At 41.2% G+C, this 13,968-nt stretch overlaps 1 protein-coding gene across 1 annotated transcript; it reads left to right on the top strand.

The window, feature by feature from the left end:
- Nucleotides 1–57: 57 nt before the first annotated feature.
- On the top strand, nt 58–12,059 carry LOC104163449 (galanin receptor type 1-like). The gene is given in 5 exon segments (XM_009702462.1): nt 58–149; nt 151–497; nt 500–744; nt 8,388–8,453; nt 11,726–12,059. Coding segments are annotated over 5 exon segments (1,068 nt in total). The 3' UTR covers nt 12,044–12,059.
- Nucleotides 12,060–13,968: the final 1,909 nt, after the last annotated feature.

The raw sequence follows: 13,968 nt of genomic DNA, 5'->3' as shown, positions 1-13,968 counted from the left end.
CGTTTTCCCGCCCGTGGAAACTTTGGCCAGAGAGCAAGGAGGAGGAGGAGGAGGAGGATGGAGCCGGGGGAGTCCGCGGCAGCGCCCCTCAACCGATCCCGAGCTGGGGTAGAGCCGCCCCGCGGGGAGTTCAACCTCTCCGGGCTGCCAGGTGGAGGGGAAGCCCCTCTTCGGCATCGGCATCGAGAACTTCATCACCTTGATCGTCTTTGGCTTGATCTTCACCCTGGGGGTGCTGGGCAACTCTCTGGTGATCACGGTGCTGGCGAGGAGTAAGCCAGGCAAACGCCGCAGCACCACCAACATCTTCATCCTCAACCTGAGCATTGCCGACCTAGCCTACCTGCTCTTCTGCATCCCCTTCCAGTCCACAGTCTACATACTGCCCACCTGGGTGCTGGGCGCCTTCATCTGTAAGTTCATCCACTACTTCTTCACCGTTTCCATGCTGGTGAGCATCTTCACGCTCTCGGCCATGTCCGTGGACCGCTACGTGGCCCTCGCTCTTCGGCCTTGCGCGTTTCTCGCAACGCGCTGCTGGGTGTGGGGCTCATCTGGGCGCTCTCCTTCGCCATGGCCTCACCTGTGGCTCACCACCAGCGCCTCTTCCACCGCGAGGCCAGCAACCAGACCTTCTGCTGGGAACACTGGCCCAACCCACGCCACAAGAAGGTCTATGTGGTTTGCACGTTCATCTTCGGATACCTGCTCCCGCTGCTGCTCATCTCCTTCTGCTATGCCAAGGTGGGGCAAAGCAGGTAGTGGTGAAGGAGGAGAAGGGATGGGGGGGGGGGGGACACAATGGTTGCAGATGTCCATGAGCTGTGGGGCCATCTCTGGGCATGTGGAGGGATGTGGCACCGTCGGAAGACAACGGGACAGGGGTGAGTTTGTGGCGCAAAGGGAGAGGGGCAGGTTTTGTAGCTGAGGGATGACTGGGGGACACGTGTGTGTGTGACACAGCCAGGTCAGGACAGGGACCGTAAGGGGTGGGGAGGGGGGGTTGACCTGGCAATTACTGGGGTCCCTCTGCCAGATTTCCTTGTTGCGAAGTGCTAAGAAGCCCCAGTGCTCTGCTGCTTTCTCTGTCAGCACAACTCTCCTATTTTCTTGCTGTGCTGTACGAGGAGTTAACTCAAAGTTCAGCAAAGCAACAAGTTGTTCAGGCTTCAGACAAAGCATTGCGGTTCTTTAAAATGCAGTACACTTGAAAATGACACAAATCCACCAGTTTGGTCTGATCCGGTTATTAAGAGCAAAAGGTGCACCGTGTTACCTGGTCCCTGCGAGCCCTGTCTTGCCTCGGTTGAAGTGGGTGGGAGATTTATTTCTGACTTCAGCAAGGGCAGGTGGTGCTGGGGAGCAGCGCATGAGCACCCAGGCAGGAAAAAAGCAGTAAGTAAAGGTCTCTGAATAAGGGTATTTAAGGGCTTTTCCGCTCAGGCAAACTGTCACATTTTTTTTTTGGTGAATATTAATTGTAGCCTTCAGCGCGTAGGGTCCACTGCTTGCTGCTGGACGGGATCTGGAGCATCGGCTGCTACCTGCCGAGTTAGGCAGAGCTCCTCCTGTTCCTGTGCCAGCCCCCTGCGGTAGCAGGATTGCTCCTTAGGCAGTAATTTGGATTCGAGAGGATAGGTCTGCTCTTGCAAATATGGACTGCGTAAGTGTTGAGAAGTCAGTTCTTTAACTGGCAAGTTCAATAGAGGTAATGAAACTATTTGATTTGAACAAATAATTTCATGTTCTGATCAGTTTTATATGTATTATGTCAGCTTAATTGTGATGTGCAAATTAAGGCTAGAGTGGCATCTGACTCTGCTAAAACCAAGTTATGCAGAACTCAAAGGACAACATTTCTAAATTCCTGTGTGTAATCAGACAAGTCCGGCCTGGAAAATGGAGAAAAAATACATATTTTCATACATAAACTGAATTCTGTTTTCCCTGGGTGAATACACAGGTATTTCATCTACAGTGGGGAATATGACTGAGCTGTGAGAGGGATGAAACTTGCTGTAGCCATAGATCATCAGGGTTTTAAGAAAATATTACATATTTCAGGGAGAATGTTACAGAATACAAGCAAAGGGAGTGTTTTAGCTGTTAAGAATTCTTATATTTTTCAAAGCCAGAGCATCTTCAGTTTCAGCATAAAGTACCAGCCTTCAAATTCTAATTATATAACAGAAGATGGAAAATAAGTCTTTCAAGTCTTAGTATAGGGGGGAAAAAAAGGAAATATGCTTAAATAAAATATAGGCATAGTAAATACAACACACCACGTTGTTACAAAGCACCACCTCAGAAGTAGATCTCTTAATATTAGCAGGAATATGTAGTTTAAAAAAAAAAAAAAAACAAAAACAAACAAAAAACACAGAAGAACCCGCCAAACAACAAAGCAACCCTATGTGAAATACATGCCCGGAACAAGTTCACAAAATCAAGGCCACTTGAAGTTATAGCTAAAATCTTGTGCTTAAATTATTGCCGGGCTAGGATCTCACCCTTGCTCGGTCATGTGTTTCAGTCGGTATGTATGATCCTGCTTGCCATGGCGGCAGGCTGGAAGATCCAACCTGAAAGGATGAATTTTAGGAAATACCTAGGAGGTACCTGGTGTTCCCACCAGTGTCAATGAAGCTGAAAATTGCCGTGACTTGTACAAGGCTATTGGAGGTGTTTGTACCCTGCAGCGTAGAGGCTCATTCCTGCCCTCGTTAGGAGCCACTGGCAAATCTCCAGCTGCAATATTTTGGCACGTGGGCAGGGTGAGGGAGAAATTAAGGATGATAGTAGTTGATCGCCCCTTTGTACTCAGCGCTGGTGAGGCCGCACCTCGAGTGCTGTGTTCAGTTCTGGGCCCCTCACTACAAGAAAGCCCTTGAGGTGCTGGAGCGAGTCCAGGGAAGGGCAACGAAGGTGGTGAAGGGTCTGGAGCACAAGTCTGATGGGGAGCGGCTGAGGGAGCTGGGGGTGTTTGGTCTGGAGAAGAGGAGGCTGAGGGGAGACCTGATCGCTCTCTACAACTGCCTGAAAGGAGGGTGTAGCCAGGTGGGGGTTGTCCTCTTCTCCCAGGCAACCAGTGACAGGACAAGAGGGCATGGTCTGAAACTGTGCCAGGGGAAGTTCAGGCGAGAAATGAGGAGGCATTTCTTCACAGAAAGGGTCGTTAGGTGTTGGGATGGGCTGCCCAGGGAGGTGGTGGAGTCCCCATCCCCGGAGGTGTTCAAAAAATGTTTAGATGTGACGCTTCAAGAAATGGTTTCGTGGGTTTAGTGGGCATGGTGGCATTGGGTAGAAGGTTGGACATGATGATCTTTGAGGTCTCTTCCAACCATAACGATTCTATGATTCTATGAAAATCAGAGCTGGAGATTTAGATTTGTCAAAGCCATTGCTGCTCTCACAGGTTTCAAGCAAAGTGGTCACTGCGAGCTTTTCTTGATGTCATTAAAGCGCTATGAAGTACAACAACTATTTTGGTTTCTGAATGCACACAGGGTTAGAGGATCACTGCTGTGTAATGGCCTCAGAAGTATTATAAAAATAAATGCATTTGTTTCTGATGGACTTCATTAGTTTTCATGAACTGTGGATCAGCTAAATAACGCAATCTTCTGATACAGTAGATTAAGACAAAGGAGACTCATTTCTCTATTTGAATATATTGCCTTTCCCAGACTCCTTTAAGGCAGCTCTATTTCTTCTGTAAGCAAATTGCAATTGAACTTTCAGTTTTGAAAGTCTCATTTTTTAGGCAGTCTAATAGGGAACCGAGTTCTTTCTCTCACTCTCTCTTAAGTTACATTAGAAGAGATTTGTGTTTTCCCCAGCGGACAGCAATACTGGTACAACGTACAGAAGTGCTGAAATAGCGTTAGGGATTTGGAAACAGTGATCTCCCACAAAATCAGAACGGGAAATCTCACGTGATGTGCTCTTAAGGCAGATATTTAGGAGATCGTGCTCTGTGTCCTGTGTGTACAGCTACTCGTTTCCTCTCTCCCACAAATAACGTTGGTTCCGTTTCAACTAAATTTGTCAGAGGAGTGGAAATACCCGAAGGAATGATATTTCCCTACTTTTGTGAAAACAGGAGTCAGTGAAGAAGGTGAAGAGCCTCCATCATCCTCTCTCCTTTAAGGAGAGTCAGTTTGCACTCAGCTGTTAAACACCAGACAAGCCACAGGGGGAAGAGGTCTCATGTAGCATCTACTCATGGAGGAGACACATCTTTTGGGGAACACACAAATCCACAGGAAACCGGCTTTTGTTGGCTCACAGAACTACTTTTGAAAGGAGCTTACTACTCAAGCCAGAGGAGCAGTGGTTATATAGTTATTAGCTGAGTTACAGTGCTGCATACTTGTAGACAGTCTATATTCTTATTTTTTTATTGCTCATCATATTACTTGCCATATTTTTTTAATGCTGATGTTTTGTGTGTGTTTTGTAACACTGCTACCACGTTTGCTCGCTAATGTGCTCTTAAAGGGCAAAGTGATAAATGATTCCCAGTGAGCTTCTAACAGTCGACATCTGCCAGGGTATTGCAATGTGACGACTGAGTTTGGGCGCCTCTGCTTTTGAGTACCCGGTTATGAGGATTCAGTCCTTGAAAGTCAGGCCTCCTTCAATCAAACCTTTAGGGTGGACACTTGAAATCATTAGCAAACTTTTCCTTTTATAGATGTATAATGTTCAAAGCTTTTTTTGAAAAATTATTTCTTGCCTTAAGAATGTTTCCATTATTATTTATCATTCTGAATATTCTGAATTCATGGAAGTCATGTATGATTTACAGACTTGGTTAAAAGTAAGCCAGAAAAAGTAGGAGCCTCAACATAAAATACAGGCTTCTGTTGTTCCTGGCTTAAGATATTATATCTTAAATTTTGCTGAACAGCGAGGGAAAACTTTATTAAACTACACTGAAAAGAAAAAATAAAGGGTATGACACACTAGTGACACAGTATTAAATGAAAGGGAGTGAAGGATCTGTTGTGACAATAGAAGTAGCAGCATTACTTTACAAAAATGGATTGCAGGCAATGGCACTCGAATTTAAATCAGGTTCATGCTATAAAATATGGTTCAGAATGTAATGGCTGTGTTAAAGGAGGAGTTCGTTCCTATTAGATAATGACCTTGGGGAGGCTTTCCTACTGGATGATTTTCAGTGGCTGACAACGAAGGTGTAGTCAGTGGAATGATTACATACAGCCAGAGAGGAAATATGCTTTGCGGCAGTCTAGACTTCAAACTTTTACAATGTTTGGTAGACTTAGATGAATAGGCACAGGTAGTTTAAGCGATCTCTCCCTTATTGGAAAAATCCCTTTCTCAACTTGATTTGGTCATAAACCTTCAGCCTGGGCTCTCAAACTGTCTTGAATGTAGTCTCTGAAACAACAGGGGGAAAAAGGAAAAAAAAAAAAAAGAAGAAAAAAGAAAGGAAATTAATAGTTTGTAGGCAAAATCCAGGGCCTCCGAAATGCCATTGGTGGTAGTAGAGTCTGGACCAGACTGGAACTTCTTATACTTCTGTGGTCCTACAAGTCTCCTAACAGCCTTTTTCACAACAGCCTAACTTTCTTCCCACAGCACCCCACCCTCATCTCCAGAAAACAGGAAAGCTGTTCCTTCCCCGAGAGCCAAATAAGCTCTCTGATCAACAGGTGCATGAAAGCTGGAGTTAGACAAGTTTCATGTAAAGAGTTATGTTTTTCCGCAGAGCTGAATTTTTAACGAATGTAACACCATATGAGAACAGGTTGTGACCTATTTTTTTAGCAAGGTGGGTATTTCGTTCCATGAGTTAAAAATGCACGTGCAAATGTATTAGTGGACATTTTGAAAGCCTTTCTTTAGAGAAATGTCTGAGACAAATGGAGAGGCACATGCAGAATTATTGTTCATTCAGGTGAAGGGACAGTGGCTGTTAGAGGGACAATTGATTACTCATTGGCCCCGAGAAGAGATAATTTGAGCAGGGCAGTGAGGAGAGGTGTCTTTGATTTGCCTTGTAGTGTTTGTGCATAAATGTGGCTCTTAATATCTCTCCACGGCATTCTGTGTAGGTCTCTCAGTGCTGTTCAACTGCTGTTGATAGGTAATTAAATTCTGCCTGTTTTCCTTGCTGCTGGTTTGCATGCCATCTGGTACAGTACCATGTAGAGCCAGCATGTTTTCACTGCAGAGACTTATTTTATGAAATACCTATATCATCTGAAAGGAGGAAGTTGAGAAGTATTCGTGGGAAGGTTATCATCTAAATCTCCAACAAACCCCTCCACTCCACACCCCCACTCACACCCCCCACACCCCCCTCCAAATACCCAATTTAACAGTTTTGTCTACTGCATCTTCCTTTGGACTGGAGAGAGATGCAATGCAGAGATTTGTACTAAAAGTTTCAGAAAAAAAGAAAAAATGTTTGTAACTTTAAAAGAGGATTTTGTAGTTCTGATTTCTGGGAAGAGTTTATCTGACTTTAGTTTGGGGCTGTGAGAGAAAATCGCTGTCCGGTACAGTGTGGCAGGTGATGGAATTTGCAAAGGTCCAGTAGAAACAGCCCATCATTGTAAGTTATGTGAAGGGGGTACGATAGGTGAAGCAGCAGTGATGGGAAGTGAACTTCACTGTATTTCTCCCGTGCTTTCTTTTGTTTTTATGTTTTTCACCCACGAACTAAGCAATTCGGCTGTTTTTTACACGGTGACGGCAGGTGAGTAAAGAGTGTGTGAGCCAGAGGGTCATCTCCCTGATCTTCTGCTGGACCTCGGGGGCTCTTCTCTCCTGTCCTTCTGGTCTGCTTCATCCTGGAGAAGAAAGAAGGACTGAAGCAAAAATGGGACCTTCTCAGAGAAAACCCGTTTATTTTTCTCCTGCCTTTCCTGAGCTCAGGTTAGCCTTGGTAGCAGCCTGGCTAGTTTTTCAGAATGGGGAGTGCATGGAGGGCTGAGTCTGTCACGCACAAACCTGTTAGTGCACAGATAAAAGCAAATGTACTGCACTTCCAGGGTTAAGTGGTTACAGGTAATTTTTATTTTTATTGTTGTTTGTGGTTCACTGGTAGCTAAGAGTAGATGCTTAAAAAGTGGAATCCACTGATGAGCTATGGTTATTCACAAATACCGTCTTATTTCTTTTAACTCATTATGTATGTTTTGAAGATTTAAATGCCAGAGTGGGATCAAGTCTATAGGTCATCTTCTCTGGTGCCTGTCCTGGTAGTGGTTAGCGGTACATCCCAAAGAAAACAAAGAAAACATCCTCAGATGAAATGGGAGAATTTGAATTTATACCCTTTTCCCCACCTCAAGAAGTCTCCTTATAAGCCCTAAAATTTGGTGTCATATTCCTTTTAAAAAAGCCTTTTAGTGTTGGATGATCTTACCTATTAAATTGTTCTCAGTTCATCTTAGAGCTATGTAAAGTGCAACCTAACATATCGTCATCATCTAACTGAGCTCTACATTCCAACACTTTCTGTAAAAAATTCCTCTTTCCATATTTTAATTAAACCCTCGAGTTTAATTAAGCATCTCTCTTTTTTAAATTCTGTATGGTTTACAACTTGTTAAATACATTCAGCTGAAGAGCATATTCCCTGGCACTCATGCCTACAAATCATGACATACGAATATATTTGATTCAGTTAATAACAACTTCAGATAAAGTAGAGCATGCACCTCTATGCATCCACTATCGAAAATCTTACGTGTAAATCATTATGCTAAAATGTGGACCCTACTCTTGGGTTATCAGCCTTTTTGAGACGTATTTAAAAAAATTACTTGTGAAAGGTACATGACAAGTATCATCAAATTGTTGATAAAGGTCATGCCTCATGTGAGATACATTTTAGTATAAATTACTTTTGAAAGCCTAAGCTTCTTTCGAAGATCAAATAACACCAACATCCTGATTGTATTAACCAAACATCCATCTGAAGAAAGCAAATTATGCAGGTGACTCAGAAAAGCTCTGACTCAAAACATACACTTTTTATGTTACATGCAGTAAAGGTCACTCTAAATTAACAAGCATTGACATTTTTATGGAAGAAGAATGATTGCTAATTCTAGGTGCATGATAGGTTTCCATTTGTTGCCTTGTTCATTTGTGGTATATCTTTGTTATGTAATACATCTGAATTTTTATGTAAGAATTCAATTGTGGTCTGCTGCATATTTTTTGAGTCACACAGATGCAGATATGTAATTCCTTTGGATTTTATGCTGTGCACTTTTGAAATGTGTAAATTGGATCAGTGATGTTTGTAAGCGACTCATGCAGTACTGGAGAGCATACTCTAAAATATACAAGTTTGAATTTTAGAAAATGGTGAAATACAAGATGCAAATTAATCTTTTCAGGTTCTTAATCATCTGCATAAGAAGTTGAGAAACATGTCAAAGAAGTCAGAAGCATCCAAGAAAAAGGTAGATTGCTTTCATTACCAATACCTATTTGTTTATATTTTAGTTTTATGGCTAAGCTAATTTGGTATTACATTGCTTGTTGCCAAAGATGTAATGGAGAGGAGTTGAAATGACGTATTTGATGACATACTCAGTCTCTCTCTGAACTTAGCAGGATTGGAATCTTCTCTGATCTGAGTTTTCCATTGCAGTGCATCAAGCCATTGCCTGAGATCCCCATATTTTGAACTTCAGAGCATCTGAAATGTAGACTTGGAGAGACCACCTGTCTCTAATATTAGATGTTTTTCCTGCCTCACAGGCATTTTTCCCTAACTTGTACTTTTTTTTTTTTTAACTAGCTGAATTTTTTAACGATTTATGAAGAATTCCTAAGTTATATGATGAGACTTTAAAATGAGTTTTATTCTTCTATTGATTTTCCACGAAACTTTTTTTTCTCATATGTTCAAGAGTTAAGTTATATACTGGTTACGAGTAGAATCGTGAAGGGTCTTCAAAGCAGAATATAAGCTTTCGATTTAGAACAGTATTTGAAAGATGTGTTTCTATATTGAATTTGTCAGTTAATGTAATATGGTTTTGATTTTTGAGCAGATTTGACCACAGTAATCATTTGACTAACTTCCCAGTTTATGAATGTGGAGTCAGAAAAACCCCTTAGGCTGTAGCTCTTCATTTGGTCTCATCACTATTACCATATGGGCATGCAGCCTGTCTGCAACGTAAATGAGATATAGATGGGCTCAACAGGGAATAAGTAATCCATTATTTATGCATTCTCTATTTTTTAAAAAAATATCCTAGTCAACAGGTTTTAATTCCTAGAATTAAAAGCATTATGGCCCTGATTCCATAAAATACTTAACATAGATACTTTTGCATTTAATATCGTCAAGGCCAAAGGTGTAGTTTTCAAAGGCGTTCTGTACATTGCCGTCTCTGCTCTCATCTAAATTAATCTCAAACTGGAAATATCTGTGCATTTCCTCTAAACACTAACTCTTAAAAATTGCAAGTAAAAATCAGATCTGGCTAGGAACTAGCTTTCATAGCTTCAGGGGAAAGCGTTACAGATATGCCCAAGACTGCTTGGACGTAGCAGGGTTCAGTAACCAAAAGGCAAAAAAAAAAAGCCTTAGAAAATAAGTTTCTGATCCTAAGGCGTGACTCATGTTTTTCAAAGCAACTCTGTTTTCATTGGTGTGCTGTCCCTCTCTGGTTCCTGTATCTTTCTTCTTTTCCTTCTACTGTTTTGTTAAGAATGCATTTCAGGCTTAATTATATATTTCGAGCTTTATTCAAACCTTTATGAAAATTTCAGTAGTAGAATCTTGAAATTAATTTGCTACATGTGTGGAAAAAAGTTAATGAAAAATATGAATGTGCCTAAATGCTATTTTTTTCATGCTTTTTGATCACAAAGCATCGATATTGACATCGTATATTTCAGGTGGTTTTTATTTGCTAATGAGAAACCCTAAGCAAGCTCCCATTAGGTAAACAAGAGCTGCTCTTTAGTGTTACCTTGGTTGCAAGGCACAGTGATGATTTTGGAAAGGTAAGCTCTGAAGTTAGGCTTAGGAGGAATAACGGGATAAACCAGATGTTGTGAGGTTTCCTAATGCAAAATTACTTATTCTCCACATGTGAAATACCTTGGGTAAAAGAGTTACAAGAGACACATGGTCAACCTCTGCTTTCGGGTACATCTATAGTCTAGTGATTTTCCTGGTGTAATTTTTTTTTTAGAATTTTGAACAAGCTGATGTGGTACGTATTAACACACTGAAGGAACCAGAGAATTAACTACTCTTAATTTAGACTTCCTTGTTAGCATATATTCTCCTGATGAGACCTGAAAGAGAAAATATTTGCGTGGCTGTTTGTTGGTGTCAACTGACTTAAACTCCATATGGCTAAGGCATGTGAAAGCAGATGAATCCTTGAGACTAAACAAATTATATTTACTACAGTTATAATGTCCTTTGGTTTCTGTTGTGAGGGTTTACTAACCAACAACAGTATCTGTCATAAGTGATTTTGGCCTGATGCCACAGAAATCAACCTTTTTTTTCCATAAGTTAAGTCATGTTGTGATTAAGTAGGTCAGTCTGAGTTATTACCAAGCATTGACTGATTCAAGAAGTGTAGACTAAGTTCAATAAATGAGTAAAAAGTCTAGATATTCTCTGTGCTGCAGCATTTATCACTTTGTGGCCACTGGGTTAGTTTTGGCTGTGAGGAAGAGCCTGAGTTATCTGAAAAATTCTGATGTAAAGTGTTAGTATAGTAATTACAATGGTCCATAATGTAATATGCTTTGGAATTAATATTAGGCTTTTAGTGGAAGAGTGATTTAGTTGAAAGAGGTACTTGTTAGAGGAGTAGATATTAATTAGTTGAGCAACTGCAAAGCACTAACTGCTGTTCCTGAAGTAAGTGAAAGCTAAAGGAAACATTGGCAGTCAAACTCCACTGTGCCCTGGCAGAATACCTTCAGCACCCGAAAGGTCTATACTGGATCTAATGGACTTGATGGCCCTTCCCCTCATAAATAACGAAAGTGGAGTCAGGAGGCAGCACTGAAGATATTTTGTGTTCCATTTTTCTGAATTCAGTGTTTCGTGGTGAGCTTTAATTTCCAATTCGGTTTTGACAATGTGCAGTCACCAGAAATTTCAAACTCCTTACTTTTCTCTTTTTTCCCTTAGTTGTATCCCAGAATGTTGTATGATTCCTCCTGTGGAAATGTTATGTTTAAAGGAAGACTTTCAAAAAAGCCCCTGCTCCTTTTGTAGACATTTGAGCACAGTGTTCATCTGACTGCTCTAAGCTCTTCCACCAGCTGCCTTCATGTATAATAAATCTCTCTCTTGAAATTTTGGTCAGAAACCCTTGTGCACCATACTGAAATATAGATCATTAGGTCTGGATGAGATTTCCCAAAGAACTACCTTATTGTTATTTTGCATCAAGCTTATGTCCGCCTCAGAAAAGGCTAGGCCTTTGTGTCGGGAATCAGGAACATCATTCTTTACCTTCGAGCAAAGTTATACATTTGCCTTTTACTGTGGTGTTTTCAAGGCTAAGTTTTCACTATGCAAAATAAAGCCTATATGGGTAGTGGAGTAAAATCAGTAATTAACATTCCAAAGTGTGTTGTCTCTCAGTATACCTTTTTTCCTCCCCAAATAATGGTGTTGAAGCAGGCTTAAAGCTGATTCTTCAAGTGCTCATCAGACATCTGTGTTTTCCTTTCCGTGTCTCAGACAGCACAGACTGTGTTGGTGGTGGTGGTGGTTTTTGGCATCTCCTGGCTGCCGCATCACGTGATTCATCTCTGGGCTGAATTTGGAGTTTTCCCACTGACTCAAGCCTCCTTCCTCTTCAGAGTAACTGCGCACTGCCTGGCGTACAGCAATTCTTCCGTGAACCCCATTATATACGCATTTCTTTCTGAAAATTTTAGGAAGGCCTACAAACAAGTCTTCAAATGCCAGATAGGTAACGAGTCACCTCTGAATGACGCTAAGGAAAATAAAAGTCGGATAGATACACCACCGTCTACCAACTGTACACACGTGTGAACTTTGAAAAGTCCTGCGCGTTGGCTCTTCGTTTGTGTGAACTAAACACCTAGAAAACAAAGCACAATGAGCTTTATCCTGGGTTTATCTTGATAAGGCTAATTGGTATTTAATGTACTGAAGTTGCATTTGTAGCAAAAGTTTGTGAAACTGGTATGAAAGAAAACTGGGCTGATCCTTTGCATCTTAGATAGCTTTGTTAAATGTAGCTCTTGGACCTTTAAAAGATACTTGAGAAAAAAATTTTGGAGATGATATATCTGTATTCTTACTCACTAAGCAAACGGTGTGTAAACATTCAAATATACAAGAAGGACATGTTGATATGGACAAGTAACTTCCTGACATATTACTCCACTGAAGTGAAGAGATGGCTAAATTTTCTGTCTTACAGATAACAAATACCGTAGTACTATGATTTCAGAGAGGAAAACTTTTGTTCTCTCTTGAGATTGTTTTGACAATGCCTTTTCTCTTTTTAAAGTAAAGATGGGCTCTGATTCGGAGTTGAAATAACCCGTGTACAACTTGAGGCAATTGCTTTAGAGAGGAAATGCTAATTTTATCTGTTTAGCTGTCTTTTTAATGTGACATGCTGAGTATTGATGGACTTTTTTCCACTTCATATGGCTGCCTTACTGTACACACAGACCTTTTGTGTACACTAGATAAGGTTTTGTTTATGGCCTGTATGTAGTTGTACCAAAATGAGGATTTGTCTGAGGGAAGCTTTTCTTCATGTGTTGCATGTGCGTGTGTGTGGATGTTTTGTTGACTTTATAGACTTTGAGATGGAGATACAGTTTTAAATGTGCAATATATACATGTGTTTTACAATATTATGTTCCGTAAAGCAACTCTGGGCAATGCTTAAGCATTTAAAAATAGCATTCCCTTAAAAATTGTAGAAGGGGCTTGATATTGTGCAGCTCTAAATTGGAAAAATTCAGAAAGATGCATTTAAATCAATATAAAGCATATAAGGTAATTGGTCCAGTTCTGCAAATTCTTAAATAAGATGAGTAGTTTCAGCAATTTTATAAAAGTACTTAATATATCTTTAAGTGGTAAACCACTAAAGAAATAGCAGAAGGGCACTCAGTCCTTTGAGAACATTATTGTTAGCTGGAGTAAGATATACTTTGACCTTTTTTATTAATGACCCATAGGCTCATAGAGTAAATTAAGTTGAAGGAACCTCTGTACACCCTTTCAAGGCAGGGCTACCCTCAGAGTTGGATTGCTTCCTTGTCTAGGCAAGTTTTGAAAATTTCTAAGGCTGGCGATTGAACAATTTGGCGGGGGCAACCTGTGCCTAATCACCCTCACTGAAATATTTTTTCTTATCCCCAGTTGGGATTTCCCTTGATGTTGCTCATGACTGTTGCCTTCTGTCCTTTCACTGTGTACTTTAGTCTTCTCTCTTACTAATATGTAATTTAAGATGGCAATGAAATTTCCCCCCAGCCTTCTCTTCTGAAACAATGCGTCATTCTCAGTCTCCTCATCTGTTGTGCTCCAGCTCCCTGGCTGGATTAGTGACGTTCCACCGGCCTTCCTCCAGTGTATCCATCCCTCTTGTGAACAGGGGTGTTCAAAACTGAACAGCGTGTTCCAGATGTGGCCTCATGAGCACTAAGCAGACTAATCGCTTCCCTTGACCCGTTGGCTGATTCTTGCTCATACAGCCCAGTATTACAGTAATTCATTGCTGCAAAGGTACACTGCTGACTCATATTTAATTTCTGCTTTACAAGCGCTCTCGTGTCCTTTTCTGCAGAATTACACCGAGTCCAAGTTTCAGGACTTTGCTTTTGGCTTTGTTGAACTTCATGCATTTGATAGCTGTTACTTCCATTCTTCTGGCTTATCAAGGGCTCTCTGAAAGGTAACCCTGCTCTCCGGCATGTCCACCACTCTCCCGC

The sequence above is a fragment of the Cariama cristata genome, unplaced genomic scaffold (assembly GCF_000690535.1).
Source record: "Cariama cristata isolate BGI_N322 unplaced genomic scaffold, ASM69053v1 scaffold13716, whole genome shotgun sequence".
Taxonomy (NCBI): Eukaryota; Metazoa; Chordata; class Aves; order Cariamiformes; family Cariamidae; genus Cariama; species Cariama cristata.
The sequence above is the reverse complement of the archived record's forward strand: the minus strand, read 5'-3'. Positions and strand labels throughout refer to the sequence as shown.